Source organism: Amphibalanus amphitrite, unplaced genomic scaffold, assembly GCF_019059575.1.
Source record: "Amphibalanus amphitrite isolate SeventyFive unplaced genomic scaffold, NRLGWU_Aamphi_draft 001169F_arrow, whole genome shotgun sequence".
Taxonomy (NCBI): Eukaryota; Metazoa; Arthropoda; class Thecostraca; order Balanomorpha; family Balanidae; genus Amphibalanus; species Amphibalanus amphitrite.
This window is the reverse complement of record NW_024882663.1, coordinates 130,001-148,046: the sequence shown is the minus strand read 5'-3', so window position 1 is coordinate 148,046 and position 18,046 is coordinate 130,001. Positions and strand designations below refer to the sequence as shown.

At 55.2% G+C, this 18,046-nt stretch overlaps 1 protein-coding gene across 7 annotated transcripts in view; it reads left to right on the top strand.

Moving 5' to 3' along the window:
• LOC122370803 (mitogen-activated protein kinase-binding protein 1-like) overlaps positions 1–18,046 on the top strand; it is a 69,931-nt gene that overhangs the window by 31,827 nt on the left and 20,058 nt on the right. For all 7 annotated transcript variants that reach the window (XM_043346717.1, XM_043346713.1, XM_043346714.1 and 4 more), the window contains 3 exons: positions 1,103–1,194; positions 5,079–5,292; positions 17,539–17,754. In XM_043346717.1, the coding sequence (XP_043202652.1) occupies positions 1,103–1,194; positions 5,079–5,292; positions 17,539–17,754 (522 nt within the window). The remainder of the gene's footprint in view (positions 1–1,102; positions 1,195–5,078; positions 5,293–17,538; positions 17,755–18,046) is intronic.

The following is an 18,046-nucleotide window of genomic DNA, read 5'->3' as shown; positions in this document are numbered from 1 at the left end:
CCAATACCTAAGTCAGTCTGAGCGGGGACTGTCTCGTTGTTCGTTGGAAGCCGCCGAAGGTTGGTGATAGCGACCAACTCTGGAACGAAGTCTCCGGAGTCCGGCTGAAGGGTGCCATCTCCAGGCGGTTGGATCGGGCTGTGACTGGCCCACGCGAGGGTCACGGAGAGCTGGGACTTACCTGACCAGCTGTCTGCGAGTATCTCGATCGATAATAATGGGTAGCTGCATATATGGAAGCCCTCATGGTATGCGACTACGGCTTCATACTCCAGGCGATTTCGTTCGTATCCATACGTGGATCACGACCCATGCCATGGCCTCAGTCGACCGGCTTCGCTGTGTCACATGACCCTTCCGACCCGGGCGGCCGCCAGCTGACTTTGTGTGACCTTGGCGCCGGCTGCGGCTCCGTTCAGACACGGCTGCCCGGCCGGCCTCTGCAATCGATTGCACACTGCATACGAGATCGCTCGGCGGCTGATCGGGCCCGTTTGTACCGCCCACAGGGCCGCTCCGGCGTCTGAAAGTCGCCGCAGTCGCGTATTATTAGCACATCGATGGCTGTGGTAATGTTCGGGTGCGTGCGTTCTGCCCATGCCGCCGGAGCCGACTGAATACCAATGACCTGTAACCGGCTGAGGATACGGGCCACCGTGCATGTTCATGTGTCCTTGATGGACTGACGTGCGGCGCTCGGTCCTTCAGGGAAAGTGCTCAGGCTGCTGATACAATGGCACGGGCGATACCACTCGGTACCTACAATACCGCACGAAGTCAGGTGAAGTATTTGGACTATGTTTCCAGTGGTCACTGTAAGGTGAAATAAGCATTCACGACACGGAATGACGATGTTGTGTAACCCTGTGTTCCCTGTGGGCTGACTTATCCCTGTCACTTCTTTGTTGTGATCTGGCCCGTCCACTTCTCACGGTCAGCTGTGTGCTGTACTGCTGTATGTTGGCATAGTGCCCCTGTCAACTAACCTGACCCCGTCACTGATCGTTGTGACTTGACCTCGGTGTGTCCCTGCTACTATCCTTTCTGGACGGACTGTCCCTGTCGGCTGTGACCTGACCTGCTATATTTGTCTCCTCCTCAGATCCGGCTGGAGCGGGTCCTCGGCGTCACAGTCAGCAGTAACGCCGCCGTCGATGTCTCCCCCACCGAGGGCATCGTGGCCTACCCGGCCGGGTGAGTAACAACTACCCAGTACGCAGTACCCAGTATGCGGGACACAGTCACACAATACCCAGTACACCACTTAGTGCACACAGCATTAAAAATTCAGTGATTTTGGTGTCTGTGTCAAACAGTTGTGCTAGTCCTAGATGAAAGTGCCCCGAAACTCATCTGGAAAATCACTGGAGGTCCTTAGTGACATCCCTGCCCTCTCACTGTGTTCAATCGCTGTCTGTCCCTTCCCCGACCCTCTGTCATTGCACGTCCTTGTCGGTCACTGTCAACCTATGTTATGCTACTGTCGGTCACTGTCGGTCATCTTCGGTCAGTGCCCATCAGTGTCGGGTCATCTTCGGTCACTACCCTGACGTTTGGGGTGCGGTCCATCGACCCACGCCGTTCCTTCGCCGCCGGAACGCCCCGCTGCCGCCGGTCAACGCTTAGGTGACTGTTAAACTTTTGAAGTGATGGTAGAAAGCAATGTAAATGAACTGCGAGATGTGTGCGGCACGGCAACTATACTAGAGTTGCAAAGTTTTCCCAATGGGCTGCTACCGGCACCGCCCCGCCCCACAAAAATTTTCTGGGATACCGGCATGCTACCACGCCCCAAGCAAAAAAAACCGCCAAATTACCGGCATACCGGTAATTTGGCGGTAATTTTAATACGGTTTTTGGAACTTTTACCACAAAATGTATTTTGCAGTGGCTAAGATTGCTGTTATAACAATTCAATAGCCTCTTAGTGTCCAAAGTTTGAATCATATGCTGATAATTTTTTTGTGTGCAAAATCAAAAATACCGGCATGCTACCGGCAAGACATGCCAGATACCACGAAAAAACCTGCGGTAGTGAAAAATTACCGGCATGCCGGTAGTGCGGTAGGGAAATTTTGCAACTCTAAACTATACTTGCACTGGTCTTGAGATGTGACTTCAAGCTCAAACCTAATTGAACCTTTTGTTCTGTTCTGTGTCCCGTATCATAAAATCTTAGTGTCTTGAGCGCCGTGCTATCTACGCTGGATGGGGGTACCGACGGTATTAGCTCTGGTTTGCGATCGGAGGAGCTGCGTGGGTACCGGCTGTGGACTGTGTCTTCGGAAGTGTGGTGTGAAGTGGAATGACGAGTGTGGATACGAAGAGAGATGGGCGACGATAGTGACTGGCTTTTTTAGGATGGAACTGTGGGGGACTCGGCGCCGGACTGGGCTTCTGGAGACCAGCTACAGTGACGGGAACAGACTAGACTGATGGTGAAGCCATGCAGTAGCCGGTCATTGCCCATTGAACCAGACCGGACAGCTTCCCCTTGCCGTACCTCCCGACTGCAGCTACCTTGCTGGAATAAGTTACTACGTGCAGTAGATGCCACACTGCATCACAGCCCATCCCCCTGCCGGATATGGTGCGCCAAGGCTGCGGCGGCGGCCGCTGGGACACGATACACTGCATCTGACCGCTCGCCGGCTGACCACCCATCCGGACGAGGTGATGCTGAACAGTTGCAGATCATGTCACGGAGCTTTGTTGAAGGCATCCTGAACAGATGCCAAAATGTTACACAGTGTCGCCGGAGCAGACTCTGTCGGTGTGGAATCGTGATTCGTGACAGCGCGCTCGATTGTGATGGGAATCGCCAATAAAGCGCTACACGAACTTCGCGCTTTGTAGCCAGTTTGCGAGAAACTGAAAAGTCAGGGTCACTCCATAAAAGAAAATGCAGTTGGCCTCTAAACTGATCCAGCCCGTGAACTAAGTCGTGAAGTCGCCGTTTTGTCCGATGTCACTAATTCTCGGTGAATACACTTGTCACTGTTTACTACGGCGACGTCCATTGTGCTGTTTGGGGAATCGGCATTATTGTGTCACTATGCCGTCGACGGCTGACCTTGGCGACTTTTCTCGGCGCCGAGCCGACGGCCGGTTTGGCTATTGTTGTAACATGTCTTACGGTCCCCCGTGTCCGTGTAGGCTGTTTAGGTCGACCTGTTGGTTGTTCCATTTGTCGAGAGCCAAGCGCCCATAAGACCATTAAGCTCATGATCGTCTCGTGCTGGTGTGTAGTTTTCGTTCGTCGTTCTATAACCAAATGGTACCGACACGCCTGACCGCAGCCACTGACGCTAATGAATTCCGAGAACGAGTACACCGGAGTATGATTGGGCTGTGAAGAACATCCCTCAGCTATTCAGTTTACGATGCTGTAATAAAACCGATGTTTACCGGTGGGTTAGGTTACCAGATGGCTGTGGATAGGTCCGGTGCCTCGCACAGCACTCTGCGGCCTCAAACGAATACAGCTGCGCGCTGCGTGTGCACCGGATAGGAGCGGCCTTTTAAGGTGACCCGGTCGAATTCCTGCGAGCGCAGGCAGCAGCTGAGCCTGCTGCTGTGCCTCGGCAGCTGATTGGCTGTCGGTGGCTGTGACGTCAGCGCGGCGCCGGTGGAATGTGCCCGTGGGAGGCGCCGCCCCCGGTACCTCTGCGATAGGCCGCGTGCCGCCCGACACCGCCTAATGACCGGTAATATATTCATAGACGGCCTGTGACCGACGGAAGGTCGCCCGCCGGACTGCAGGCGGGGGCGGCGCGCGGAGGGGCGGGGTGCGCCGGCGCGAAGCACGCGCCTGACACTGATCCTCCCGGCGCTGTGAGAGGACTGAGTCGGATCATCCAGAGAACATTACCTGGATTCCGCACACAGGCCCCGATGGACGTCGTGACGGCGGGGCTCCGTGTCGGCCCGGTGCTCTCCAGGCCGGCCCGGTAGCGAAGGCTGTCGGTCGACACAGCCGACCCCCGCTGTTCAATAATTCATCGCCGAGAGCTCTCCGCCCGGGCCGCCGCTGCCGCTGCTGCTGAGTTGCGGCGGGCGCGCGCGGCCGATTGCCGGACCAGATAGCCGTGCCTGGCGGCCGGACGGAGCGCGGGCCACGGAGACGGGTCGCGTGCCCCTATCGCTCGGCGGTGGGGTCGTAGAACCGCCCGCCGCGCCGGCGGCCCTGCTCGGCTGCTGGTCTTTAAAAGGAGGGACGCTCGAGGCCAGCCGTACCCGCCGCCCATTCATAACCCCGCAGTGGCCGGCCGGCCTGCCGACATAGCTGCCTTTGTGCTGAGGTCAGCTAGTAGGCCGGAAATGGACCGCCCAGTCACACACGGGCCAAGCGACCACGTGTGAACTAAACCCTGCCAGCTACCGAAGGGTTTCACGGAACATTAGTAAAATGCAATTGAAATGAATGTTCACGAACACACAAATGTCTTGAATGTTTTTGTGTAGCTATTGTGGTGTTCGTTTTGGTTAGATAAACCATCTCGTGGGAGCAAGGTCTTAGATTCGGCACACATGTGTCCCAACAATTTACCTCGGCTGCCAGTTATAGCCCGTGAGAAAGTGTTTCTCGCCTCGGAATGGCACTGATTAAGGTGTAGTTGTGCTGCGTGTAAATCGCGAAAGCGTGCCGCTGCACGTGCAGCTGGCGCACGTGCAGGCGCGCACGTGACGTGGCGTGGGAACCTGTGGAGCTCTCTCGGCTGAGCCGTTAGTGGGTCGCCAGCTGTGGGCTCCGGCGGCGAGCGGTGGACGTCGGCGACCACCGCCGGAAACGGCGTATTGTTCCCCACTGGACGTTTCAGAAATGAATCATGACTTACCCACGTTTGTTAAAGTGCTCCCGTAATGTGCTTATTGTCTGATTATCATGTGTTATTTTTAGCAGTGTAACTGGCGAAACATTTGTGGCTGAGCAGCAAATGGCTACGCTCCCCATGTGCGATATGTCGAGTCGATGCCGTGGCATCTCTTAGCCTAGCGGCCGGCCATGCTTCAACGCCCACCTACCGACGATCTCAGCCACTAGACAAACCCTGACGCACACACGTCCTCTCCCACAGGTGCACGGTGGTGCTGTACAACCCGAAGAAGAACAAGCAGTCGCACCTGCTCAACACGTCGCGGAAGCCGATCACGTCCGTGCGTTTTTCGGCCGATGGCCGGTACCTGGTGACGGGCGAGTGTGGCCACCAGCCGGCCGTGCGAGTCTGGAGCGTGCAGGACAAGGTGCTGCTACAGGAGTTCCTCGTGCACAAATATGGCATCACATGTGTGGTGAGTACCGGACGACGGGGACGGGTGCGGAGGTGGTGACGGAGAACGCCATAGTGGAAGTGTTAGGTTTATGAATTAGGCTGCCAATTTTAGAACAATCAATGTGGGGTGGCCGATTTCTTGTGCGATAAGCAAACTGCTGCAAGCGCCTGGCGTTTGGTGCGGACAGGTTCTGGGTGAGCACAGCGAGTTGTTACCCACTCCAGCGCCGTCAGAACTGTCTATCATAGGGCGTATGCCCAATTAGTGAGCACCGATTTGTTGCTGACCGCTATCACCAGCCTGCAAAGGAACGACAGGCTGACATGCTAGAAGCAGCTAACGATGCTGGAAGCTAACGCTTCGGTGCCTTGGTCCCCTCGATCATCCAGCTGCTGACAATAAGCAGGCAATTTGATGAGGAGAGCGAGTAACTGGGCGCCTTATGTCCTCAGCTCATTAGGTCACCCTACAGTCGGACCTGCGCAGTCGAACCATGAGGAGAAGGGTTGTGCTTTACCCGCTGTCTAGTTGGGACTCCGATGTATTCCTCCTCTCCAGCAGTAGAAACAACCCACCGCCTCTCTTATTGGAAAACAGCACGCGCCTGGCTGGCAGTCCTGTGTCCGAGTCTGCTCCCCCGCAGAGGGAGCATCCCTACCTTCTTCCTCACCCTGACGGTCAGCGCGTACCGTCTGTGTACCACTCTACGCATACCTGTGGAATGTGCCGTCCGGATGCCGATCACATTCAAATCAGTATACCCCTCGGACCGCGGCTGACCGGCAGAGCTGATGGATGGGCGGCGGCTGCGGGCCGACCTAGCTCTCCCGGTGGACCGCGCACTGCAAACACCGCGGTATAGCCGGCACACACAGACTCACGCACACACGCACTGCGTACCGGGAACGTTAACCAAACAGTGGACCCCGCAGCAGCGGTCAGTCGCCGACCCACCGGCCAGCCTGCGGGTCACGGCGGTGCTTTGATCGCTGTTTGCCGGAGCTGTGTTCCGGTCAGCGCCACCTGAGGCGACTGACCTCTGGTCGGCGGCCATCGAACGCCCATGTGCGGCCCTGGTGACTGAAAGTCACGGAAGGAATCCCGGGTGGTAGCGACGACTGGCTCGCAAAACAGGTTTGGGCGGACGACGATGGCGAAGTCAAATAGAATACCAGCTCTCAGCAGTGATCGGCGTGTCTTGTGCCGCCCTGTGCCCTTTTCGCTTGTAACTTGTGTCCCTAAAGAGGCGGATCTTCTATCAGCATCTTAGCGGTCGATGGTGGGCTCTCGGCGAGCGCCTCCGTTTAATGCTGTCGTTTTCGCGCGCTTGTGGCGCCGCCAAAGCGCACAGCTCCCTGTTTTTGCTTCGCTCGCGAGTCGCGACAGCTTTATGCCGTTACGGGCCTGCCTTCCTGTTCCTGGTCTCACGTCAGCCGCTGTTATCTGCCTTGCACTGTGGAAGGGTGCATTGTGAAGTGGCTGACGTGGTCACGATGGTAACCAGGGGCGTAGGCAGGGGGGGGGGCCACTGGGCCATGGCCCCCCCCCCCTTGGGCGCCGAAGGCGCCCTTTGCGATTGGAGGGCGCCGAAGGCGCCCTCCAATCGCAAATGCAATTGTGATATAATCGAATCGAAAAACAATCGCGACTGGAGGGCGCCCTCCAATCGCGAATGTGTTTACAGGGAAAATACGGATGGAGGGCGCCCTCGGAGGACGCCCATTCCAAATACGCCCTCCAAATACGGTACGGTACCTCTAACCACATTTGTAGGCTGTAGCTCTCTAAGCGTAACGGTGGTCGCCTATGTAAGCCGCTGTCCTGTAAATAAGCGCCCTCTCACCCGAAGGCGCCCTCCTGTAGGTCGCCACCCTGCTACACATTGCCGCCCTTCTGCTGATCGGCGTTCTCATAATTATTGGCGCTCTCCTACCTATTGAGCCCTCATGTGAAATTTTGAAGGCCGCCTTTCTCCCTTTTGGCACCCTCTTGTTCAGTGCCGCCCTCCTACCTATTGGTTCCCTAGTCCTTCCTGTTGAATGTTAATCGGGGCCCTTCTCCTATTGGCGCCCTCGTGTAGATCGCCGCCCTCCTAACCACTGGCACCCTCCTGTTGATCACCGCCCTCCTATCCACTGGCACCTTCCTGTTGACCAGCGCCCTCCGCACAGACGCCCTCCTGTTCGTGTCATCCTCTTGAGCAAAGGCGCCCTCCTCACCATTGCCACCCCCATTTTAATCGTCACCCTTCCGCTCATTGGCGACTTCCAGTTGATGACCGCCCTCCCACCTATTGGCGACCTCTTGTTGATCGCCACCCTCCTATTGGTGCTCTCTTGTTCCTCGCCACCCTCTTACCTGGTGGCGCCCTCCTGTTGATTGTTGATCGGCGCCCTCCTACCTATTGGTGCCCTCCTGTTGATCGCTGCCCTTCTATCCATTGGCGCCCTCCTGCTGCTCGCCAACTTCCTACCTATCGGTGCCCTACTGTCGAAACTCGGGATGTTGATCGGGGCTCTTCTACCTATTAGTGCCCTCCTGTGGATCGCAGCCCTTCTACCTATTGGCAACATCCGTTGATCGCTGCCCTCCTATCATTTATTTACTCCTTTGGCATGTTTTTCAACTTAGTCGTTCTATTGCACATAGTTGATGTCTTGCCTGTGAAAACTGCCACAAATGAACGTGCATTCAGCACAATGAATGAAGTATCTATACCTACCAAAACTATCTACGCTCTACGATGCATAAAACACGTCTTTGGTCTTAACGGATTGATCCTATTTTACGTGCATCATGGCATCTATATGGATTACGATTAAGTATTGTCAACAGGTTCGGGCGCAACAGCAGGCATCTGAAGTTTCGGTGATTGAAACTGGTTATGTGGGTACACTGTATGCATCTGTGAGAAGGCTATGAAGGCTGGTCTGAGGTAATTTGGATGATGTTTACGCATCTCGCGCTCCGGTATCAATCCGATACGGTGATCTGGTGCGTAGATATGCCACCGCCAATAAACTTTTATACATCGACACCCATGAGCCAAGCTTTCTGTACAGTTTGTGTGGCAGCGGCCCGACCAAACCTTAGGTATTTTTTACACCTTCAAATTTGGTAAAAGAGCGAGAGGAGCTTTGAACAGTGATCGTATAAAAGGCGTGCCTAAAAAGCGGAGGAAAAAGTTGTTTTCAAAAATTTCGCGCGCCTTCGGCGCAGCATTTCAAGAACACTTGACCTTTTGTGACCTGGAGTATAAAGAATACACACGATGCAAAATCAATGCAGCACGACCTATACGAGGTTACGCAAAAAAAAAAAAACTGGTGGCATGGTAAAAAACGCCTCCCAACCCCCCAACCCCCACTGAGCGATTTTTTATCTCGCGACCGTATGGCGCCCTCCTTGGGTGAGGTGGCGCCCTCCAAACCCTTGGCCCCCCCCTTCGCGATTTTCTAAATACGCCGCTGATGGTAACAGTGGTCAGTTACCCATCGGTGGCCGATCGCTGCTCAGTGCACACCCGTGACGTTTAGAACCGGTCACCAGCGACACGGGAACTTCATGACACCTCCAGGGAATGTGCTGTCTGATGATGTGATACATAGACTAATGACCATGTGAGGTGCCGCACAGGGCCAGAGGACCATTCTTTTGACCGGCATGGCTGGAAACAGTAACACTAAACACTTGCTTGGGCACCTTGCGTATTTTCTGGAGGACTGTAATGGTGAGCCGAAGTAGCCACCTGACCCCGGGGGCTGCCGGCTGCGGTCGCTGCGGTCGTGTAGTGCGGCGACACGGTCACAGAGCAGCTGACACTGAATACCCCGCCGTGACACCTGACACCTCGCCGGTCTCCGGTGTCGGCCGCCGGCCGTGACCGCCGCACCGGTGTTCTAAACACGGCCGCAGAACCCCGCCAGACATTGCCCCGCGGAACCTAGCGGTGACCCAAAACGATCACGGAACCTCGCGGGCAAGTGGCGTGCTTTCAATGGGCAGATGAGCTCGTTATGATAACCTCACAGCATCTAGCCGGGACGCCGGGTGCTTCACCGAAGGAGCACATGGCGAGCATGTTTGGTAGCGTGTCTGAGTGTCTGTCTCCAGTCCAGGGAAAGTGGCCGCCTGCACTCACAAGCCAGACGGCGCGTCAGATGTGGAGACTGGGTGATATGCCTCAGACGGTGACACTACCGCCATCATCTGCAGACTGCAGCCATCGCTCGGATGCGACACAGTCACCTCGGGTCACGGCTCAGTCTAGCTGCCCGCCCCACTGGGTTCAGACCGACTCCGTACTTCCCCGTGGTGTAACAATTCCTGGGACGACCGGCGTCTCACACTTCCGTGAGTGTAAATACTGTGCCACCGCTGACAATGGGTCATTCAGTGATGAACTCGTCGCCTTTTGCCTCGGTAATTGGTCCATGGCCATTGGCCATCACCCTTGTTGTGACTCTGTTCAGTGCAGTCGCCAACCCCGGCCACTACCCCATGACCTGGTGGGAAACGGGACGGCTCCCAGGCGTCGCGCTGTCACCAGTCGGAAAAGCTGCTGTTTGGTAGTTCCGAGCGTTTACGGCGGCAAAATTCCACCGCTCAAGGCAGAGTCGTTGTGACGAGCGGACGATCGACAGGCTATGGATTGTCGACTGACTGCGCTTAGCTGTGAGGCAACTGCAAGATATGGCCGCTGTCAGTACACCCCATCTAATAATTGTAGACGTGCCGTTCTATGTTGTTTCACCACCACACACCGATGGCCTACGATCAGCCTTTTACTGGCCAGGAATGACTCGGCCAGACTGACCGATTACCGTCGACTACCATTATCGCAGAGATTCGGGCAGTGATTTGCGCGACTTTCGCCGTTTATCCTGCCACCGGGTGGTTCAATCCATTTCACGACCACGGTGGTTCGACCATCGCACAGAGGGGCCGTTGACCAGTTTAGGGCGAATTTATTCGTAGCGCTGTTAATATTTCTCAATATGTTTTTCAAATGGTTTAAATGGGTATAATTAGGCATTTTGGGTCATCCCTGATGCTTTCGATATATTCGATAATCGAAAAAGCATAAACACACGATACATATGTATTGCATCACATGTTACATACATACACTTTGAACACTCTCACGACACGCCGCGCTGGTTCGACTCTGCCACTCTGCCAGTCACTGCTGTCACTGCTGAACAGTCACTGCTGCTGTGGCAGTCGTCGCTGTCGACATCACTGCTGTCGGTGCCGTCGTCACGACGTAGCTGATTCTCTCTCTCTCTCTCTCTCTCTCTCTCTCTCTCTCTCTCTCTCTCTCTCTCTCTCTCTCTCTCTCTCTCTCTCTCTCTCTCTCTCTCTCTCTCTCTCTCTCTCTCTCTCTCTCTCTCTCTCTCTCTCTCTCTCTCCCTTCCCCTCTCCCTCCCCCTCCCCCGGCGCTGCAGACCCAGGCTGCTGAGCAGCGGGTCGCTCGCCACAAGCAGGTAGCCCAGGAGGTCCGACATCGTGTGGATCCTCGAATCCTTGCGGGTGTGTCGAAGGCGGTACTGGCGGACCCGCTTGTGGGTAGCCTCTGTTGCTTCCTCAGACATCATACCGATCGGGAGGTGGCAAGACTCCACCACGGCCGCGGAGTGGCTCAGCAGCTTGTGCAGCGTGGAGGACATGTACAGGTCTCGCGGGTTTTAGCGGTAGGTTTTGCACCTAGAAAATTTAGTGTACTTCAGGCTATATCTTCGTCGTCTTAAGCTTTTAAGTGTTGAAGATGCGATCGACTTGTTGGGTAACAAGCCGGCCATGATCGTGTAAAATGGCTTCATCGTAGATCGATTAGTTTCTGAGATATAACCGGAAATGTAAAAGTGCAAAACCTACCGCTTAATCTCGCGAGACCTGTACCTCTCCACGTACAGCTCAGCCGTGCGGCGGCATTACGCGGAGAGAGCGTCGATGTCCAGTCGGTGCAGACAGCTGACAGCCTGCAGCACCGTGCCGACCCGGTCGATCAGCTCCTGGTCGACGCCGGTGCAGGCCGCGAACTCGGCCGGCGAGCGGAAGGCGCGGCGGGCGGTGTTGCCGTCGTTGGAGTTGCCGCTGCCTCCTGCCCGCGGCTCGTCCACGCGCAGCCCCATCCTGGTCCTGAAGGCCTCCTGCACCTCAGCCGGGTGTACGGAAAGCAGCAGTACGGGGCAGGAATGATCAGGTACCAATAATCGAAATCATCGTGGCCAAAGAGGACTTATTTCATACTCTCGAAATAGGTTACGATACATTTGCCACCCAATGACTAGCTGACACACATCCTGACCCATAATAACAGGCTCGATGATTGGCTGCTGTAGACAGTGACATCACTCAATGGGCAGGACTAAAAACCACACGTCATTCCGGATCCTGTCGGGTCACGCACCGTCCGCCCCCAGGTCAGGTCACGGCGCGCGGCTGGGTCATGACCGAGCGGCGTGCCGTCGGTCATGTTTAAACTCGAGCTACCGGTGAGGCGAGCAAGTTCGAGCAGGAAAAAAAGGTCGGGCCAAGTAAAAAAATGCTGGCAAATTGCAATCATGCTAGATCTGACGTGGCGGCAAACGGCGGTAGTTGTTGAAATCTTCGGTTTTCATGAAACATCGTTATGAAAACGCTATGCATGTATTGGTTTGATTCTATCAGTCGTAACGTGCAGACGATAGGTCAGCCAGTATTGCAAGTTATCCTATCGTTTTTTAGAGACATTGGGAAGAACAATGGTGTGTGATTTATATCAATTCAATATGTATTACACTATGTAAACTTGCGTTACAAAAGTCGCGTTCTCGCCCGCAAATCGGCAGGATATGAGAAAGCCAACAATTTGTCCACTTTGAGTAGTAAAATCACCCCCTAAAAGTTGCCATATGTGCAAAATTCAGGTGGTTTCATAAAATTCAGGCAATTTCCTATACATTCAGCCATATTTCAAACAGATTTTCGAAAGTCACTTTCTTGATTAAATTCGCCCTAAACTGGCCCGCGGCCCGTCCGTGCATCGGCCGCGGCTGCGCACGTTCCGGTGAAACGAGCGGCAGGTCACGCGGGTTCGGCTCGGCGCGGTGAGCTCCGGGCTAGGCGAGGTAGATGTGTGTGAGAGAGGTGTCCGACGCACTAGTGCACCGCTGTGGGTAATCGCCTCACTCGCTCGCTGCAACATAATCACTGATCATTACCCTCTGTGGAGATCGATGGCGCGTGGCATCTGTTACCTCCCGTGTAGTGATAACTGTGTGGGAGCTCACTGAAGAAATGCTGTGTTTATATTTACGCTGGAGGTCGGTGGTCTGATACGTGCTGCCCCTGGGTGTGGTTCACGGGGACGATTGCAGCTACAACAGATATTCGTGACACGATAAAAGTCACAACCACAGTAACTCGCGTGTCAACACAGCATGTCAGGCGCAAACAGCGTAAACCAAATCATATCAACATTTGTTGCTATTTTAAGAAACGGAATGGTCAGATCTATTCTTTGAGCATTTTATCAAGTGTATGCAGGATCTGTAACATTCGGGTTTATTCCGTGATCAACTATTTCCGAATTTATCTAACATCACGGAATGTGCAGATAGGCGAAGTGGGAGCCATATGCTAAGACAGATTTTTTTTTGTCAAATTGCGTGACTATGCGGAGTGAAAGGCGAGCACTTGTGCTAACAATCTAACATGCAAGTATTGAAATGTAGTCAGAACTCAGAACGTGCCAGAATAATGTGGTAGAATGTTCGGTTTGGCCTACAAACATAGCACGCATTGGAGAGCATCTTGAAGCCCTTCATAAGCCACACCCCTGGGAGTCCTGGGTCTGACCGTCAGAGTCTGCCCCGTCAGACCGCACCCGAACACCTCTCCTGACCAGCTGTCAGTCAACTGTCCCAGCCACGAGGCCAGTCGCCGTCCTCCGAAGAGACGAGCCATTACGACACACATACAGACAATTACAGATACATTAACGGCTGGCGTGGACTGATGGGCGCCAGCTTAAAAACGTCAGATGGGCGCGAGATCTGCGTGTCAAAAATGGTTAAGTGATATGCTTTGGAATAAAAAAGCTGATTGTGAAACATGTGACACTCCTATCGACAATGTTTTGGTTGTTGCGCTTTAATCACCAGCGAAGCAAGAAAGGTGCTGCCAGGGGGTTGGGTCTGAGAACAATGAAACTGGCAGGTCACTCCCATGGGGTTACGCTTGGCTACTGGAAGGCTGACTGGCCCAAAAGGGTCGCTCAGGACGGTCACTGACTCATTTCGGTCTGTTTGATGGGTCGGACCAGCCACGGAAGTCGCTGACAGTGCCGTGGAGCCTGACCCGCCGTCCACGCTTCAGGGCCGGTGGCCTGGGAGCCTAGCCCAGACAAGTGCTGATATGTCACGGCCTCGGGTCCGACACGTACCCTATCTCTTCATCCCTTCTCTCCCTTCAACTCCCGTTCCGTGGCCCGGAACGCTCCGGTTCCCACCGTTCCGTCGGGGAAGGGGAGGTCGGCGGCACTGACCTCGGTTGACTGTCCCGTTCAGGCCTCTCGTCCCAACGTGCAGTGGGCTGCCGTGGAAGGCTCAGTGGATCTCGACCTCAGCCGTGGTCTGACCCGACCAGAAGTCACACTGTTCGCCAATCGATCCTACGTGAACATGTGATGTCCGTTTGAGTGGCATTGACTTGTGGGATCGATTCTGTTCTGGTGAAGTGTCGGCGTTAAGCCGCTGCCGCCTACTGGTTTTTTCTGGTTTTCGCTACTTCGCCTTTCGGAGAAGATAGAAGGGTAGGACATAATCCACCTATTATCTCTCCTGCGGATCGCATTTGACTGTTAAATTTCCCATCACTAATAGGGGTCAAGGCCGGCCCAAACTGACAGTCTAAGGTAACTCACAATCAGTATCGTGGCGCCGGGTTGGCGTCCGCTGTCCTCGAAACGACACCCCCGGACAAAGACCCCGCCGGCGCGCACCTATCAGTGGAGGCCGGCCGCCGCCCGCACGCGCCACACATGACACCGCTCCGTGACACGTGACGTCGCCAGCGGGACTCTATCGGTCGCGTCACGGCCTTGCCCGAGACCTTGCCGTTTTCCGCCGCCATTCACGGGTCCTATCGACTGCACCGTTTCAATACTGTGGGTCTCAACAGGTGTTGAGTTGTTGAGGGTGACGCACAAACACCTGCATCTGTGCAACTTGCAAGTGTGAACGTGACGTGTCTCCACCGTGCCCTGCCCTCTCCTTCTGCGCAGTCGGGTCCGTGGCCTATTTTGGGGATCTTGTTACACTTGGTAGTGTTGATGTCGATATAAAAGACAACAAAGTGGTTTGTCACGAACATATCTTGAGTGTTGATTCGATGTAGAAGACAATAAAGTGGTTTGTCACGAAGTATCTTGTTCGTATGTGTGTCGAAATTAGGAGCAACCGTTTGCAGCTGGTGTTTGGACATACTATGGATTTGATGCGAGTAGATATATAGCAAATGGACGCGTGCCGGTCGCCTTGATTGGTTACCTCGCTGTGCTGTCCGGTGGCTCCAGAGAACCAGACCGCTTGCCACGAGTCCTCTGAAGATAAAGCCCTCATAGATAAACGCTTGCCATGTAGTGGCTGGCATGCGTCATGTAAAGCAGCTCTGACAGCCACTTTCACTGGCGGTTGGCGCGGCACACCTCTGCTCTGACCTTCCCGGTCCGACCTGACCTCTGCGTCCCGCCCTGCCGTGCTCCGTGGGCGGCCCTGCACCGGCCTCTGGGAAGAACGGAGCACAGGTCACCGGGGGCGGGTGTCACCTGACCTGTGCCCTGGTGTGACCTGACGGGTGGCACAGCCGGAAACGGTCTCACTCAATGCAGAGTGCTGATGTGTCGGCGGCGAGCAATTGTGAATGTCTGGAGAGAGGTGACGGGACTGTGGCGTTGCTGTCATTTGGGGTGTGGGCACGATAGTCGAGCACGTCTGTCAAGCACGTCTCTCGCAAGCTACAACACGCCGGTGGAGCACGTCTCTCGGTGGTTGTGTGGAGCGGAGACGGGAAGCCCAGCTCAGCCGTAGGCGGGCGTCGAGATCAAGCTGGAGGGCAGAAGGCTGGAGCCATGAATGAGCGGGAAGAAGTCGAGGTCAGGTCGTTGGTGACGCTTCATCCATAGGGCAGCGTGCCGCCATGTGTCGTGTGACATTCTAAAAAGTAAGAACTGCCTCCCAGCCCAGCCCCTCCACAGCTGTACTGGACAAGGGCGGCCGCTGGTCATCGTCCGCTCTCGGCGCGGCCTTGCAGCTGACGCTGCAACTCCCGGCGGTTTCTCCCCGGGAGCCCTGTGATGCAACGGCGCCCCGCCTGTGGTGTAACACCGCTGCTGGGAGCCACTGGGGGGCGGAGCCGACCGGTCGGCGGCTGCGAACGGAAATGGGTGGTTCCTGGCCTCGACGTAATTAATTTACGGCTAATAACTCAGCTCTATAAATAACACACACCCGAAAGGCTAGAAATTTTAGGGGTGTGTCTGTTGTGATGGGGCACGTTTTCCCTTCCCTTCATTTGGTATCACCCCCCGGTCATATGGAAGCACAGAAACAATAAACAGTTCCATGGTCGCCGCCATTGTGTTTCGAGGGTAATCAGTTCCATGGTCGCCGCCATTGTGTTTCGAGGGTAATCGGCCGCTCCCGATAAATCGCCGCGACAGTGCTAAATTAACCACCGGAATCGACCATAACAGTGTCATTAGTCATCAAAGGCTTGCTTTGTGTCAGAAGTAGGTCTTAGCCCGGTTTATCCAGTGCAATGAAGGCGCGGGCCGATTATCTACTCGCTAGACTGTTCCTCGGCACCGCTGCTCTATGCCTCAGCCCGTGCGGTGAGTCGAGAGTGGCATACGTGTACTCTGCCTCCCTCTCCCTCTCTCCCCTCTCCCGAGAGGCGGCCGCCGGTCACGGTTCCTCCGGAGGTCACGGGGTCGGCCCGGCCGGCCGGCGCCGTGCGTATGCTCAGTCACGTGCTCGTGTGTCCGGCGGACACGCCGGCTCGGTTACCGGGACACGCCTCCGGCGGACACGGCTCGGCACGGATCGGGGCGGGGCTGTATTCTATGGTTTCCGAGATTTGCCTGCGGTCGAAAAGAGGTGGTCCTGCACGGAATGGGACAGTATGGTATGGCAAGGTTACCGAGACAAGAATACGGAGAGCTGAAATGACGTGGCACGGTACGAGCTGGGACGACACGACACAATTAGGTGATTTTCGGTAACCAAGTGTAGACGCAAAATGAGACATTGGGATAAGTCTCTTTTAAGGCTGCCTTGACTTGCGACAAATAGTCGCCGAACATTTTCTTTTTGGCCTACTGAAAGAGTGGCAGGTGTGCTGTGTAAACCGTATACTGGAGCTATTCACCATTCGCCATCAGATGGACCGTCATAATATTTTACAGAATATAGTTTCGTATCGAATCGAACGCCCGCCAATTACATGCTGTTCGACACGGATCGTCTCATTAAATTGGGGCCGGAGGGAGGCCGGTCGGGCGGTCCACCCAGCGCACAGGGTCGGCAACAGATCAGCGATCTCTGTGGTGTCTGTGCGCCGGCCTTGACCGGGCAGATCAGACTCCCACCGCCGCCCCCGCTGCCATTAGCACGCGGGACTCGGGGCACGACATGGTGCAATTGGTGCGTGGGCTGGTGCCAGTGTCAGGGATGGTCGAGCTGATTGTGATCCACCGGAACTGTAGGTATGAAGATATGTAAAAGTTTACATGATGTGCCGCGATCGGTAGGTACAGTTTCAATAGTGTGAGTTGCCTTCAGTGGGTCTGACCGCGATGATCGCCCACTCCTGCTGGGCGTATGCGTGACGCGCCACCGGTAGTTGACCTTCATTGACGACTGATGTGGCATACATTGGTCGACCCACGGCGTCGGGTGGTCCGCTGGACCGTGACGTCACTGATGACGTCATCTGGGTCACGCACCGCTGCCCCGGGAGATGGGCCTGCGGTCGGGTAATAGGTGTTATCCAGCTAAACGATGGTTAGCGCTCCACTGAGGCGATGCGGTGCCTCGTGGGGTCGATTCGAGCGCTGACTGACGAGAGAAATGTAATGAAAAACACAACAAAATATTTTGATACGGCTTGTTAGATTCCCTTTTCGGTATATTGCCACCTTTCCTAAACCATCGCAGCTTATTGCGATGATTGTGCCTGCGACCTGCCACAGACTAACACCATGCTTCTGCTCCTTTACAGGGCTTCTCTCCGGGCAACAAGTACGTGGTGTCGGTGGGCTTCCAACACGACATGATTGTCAACGTGTGGGACTGGCAGCGGAACGTCAAGGTGGCGTCCAACAAGGTCAGCTCTCGCGTCAAGGCGGTGTCGTTCGCCGAGAACGGCAGTTACTTCGTCACCGTCGGCAACCGGCACGTCAAGTTCTGGTACCTCGAGCTCTCCAGGTCGTCAAAGGTTAGTGAGCTATACCTGGGTTGCCTGCGTCCTTTGCCATATATCGTATGCATGTGTGGGACTGGATGTGTCTGTTTTGGTGAATCGGAGTTGTTATTGATGTCCAAGCTGCACGCACGCATCCCGGCTTAGTCACGTTTGGTAGCTATGGGAATGGTGTAAATGCTGCTTGTACTTGACTGTAGTGTGTATTTGCGTATCCCTTCCATCATCCAGCCCCGTCCTTCCATGTCCTGTGTCGTCCACCTCGGTACAACCACCGCCGCCATTGAATTCTCTGACCACTCTGCAC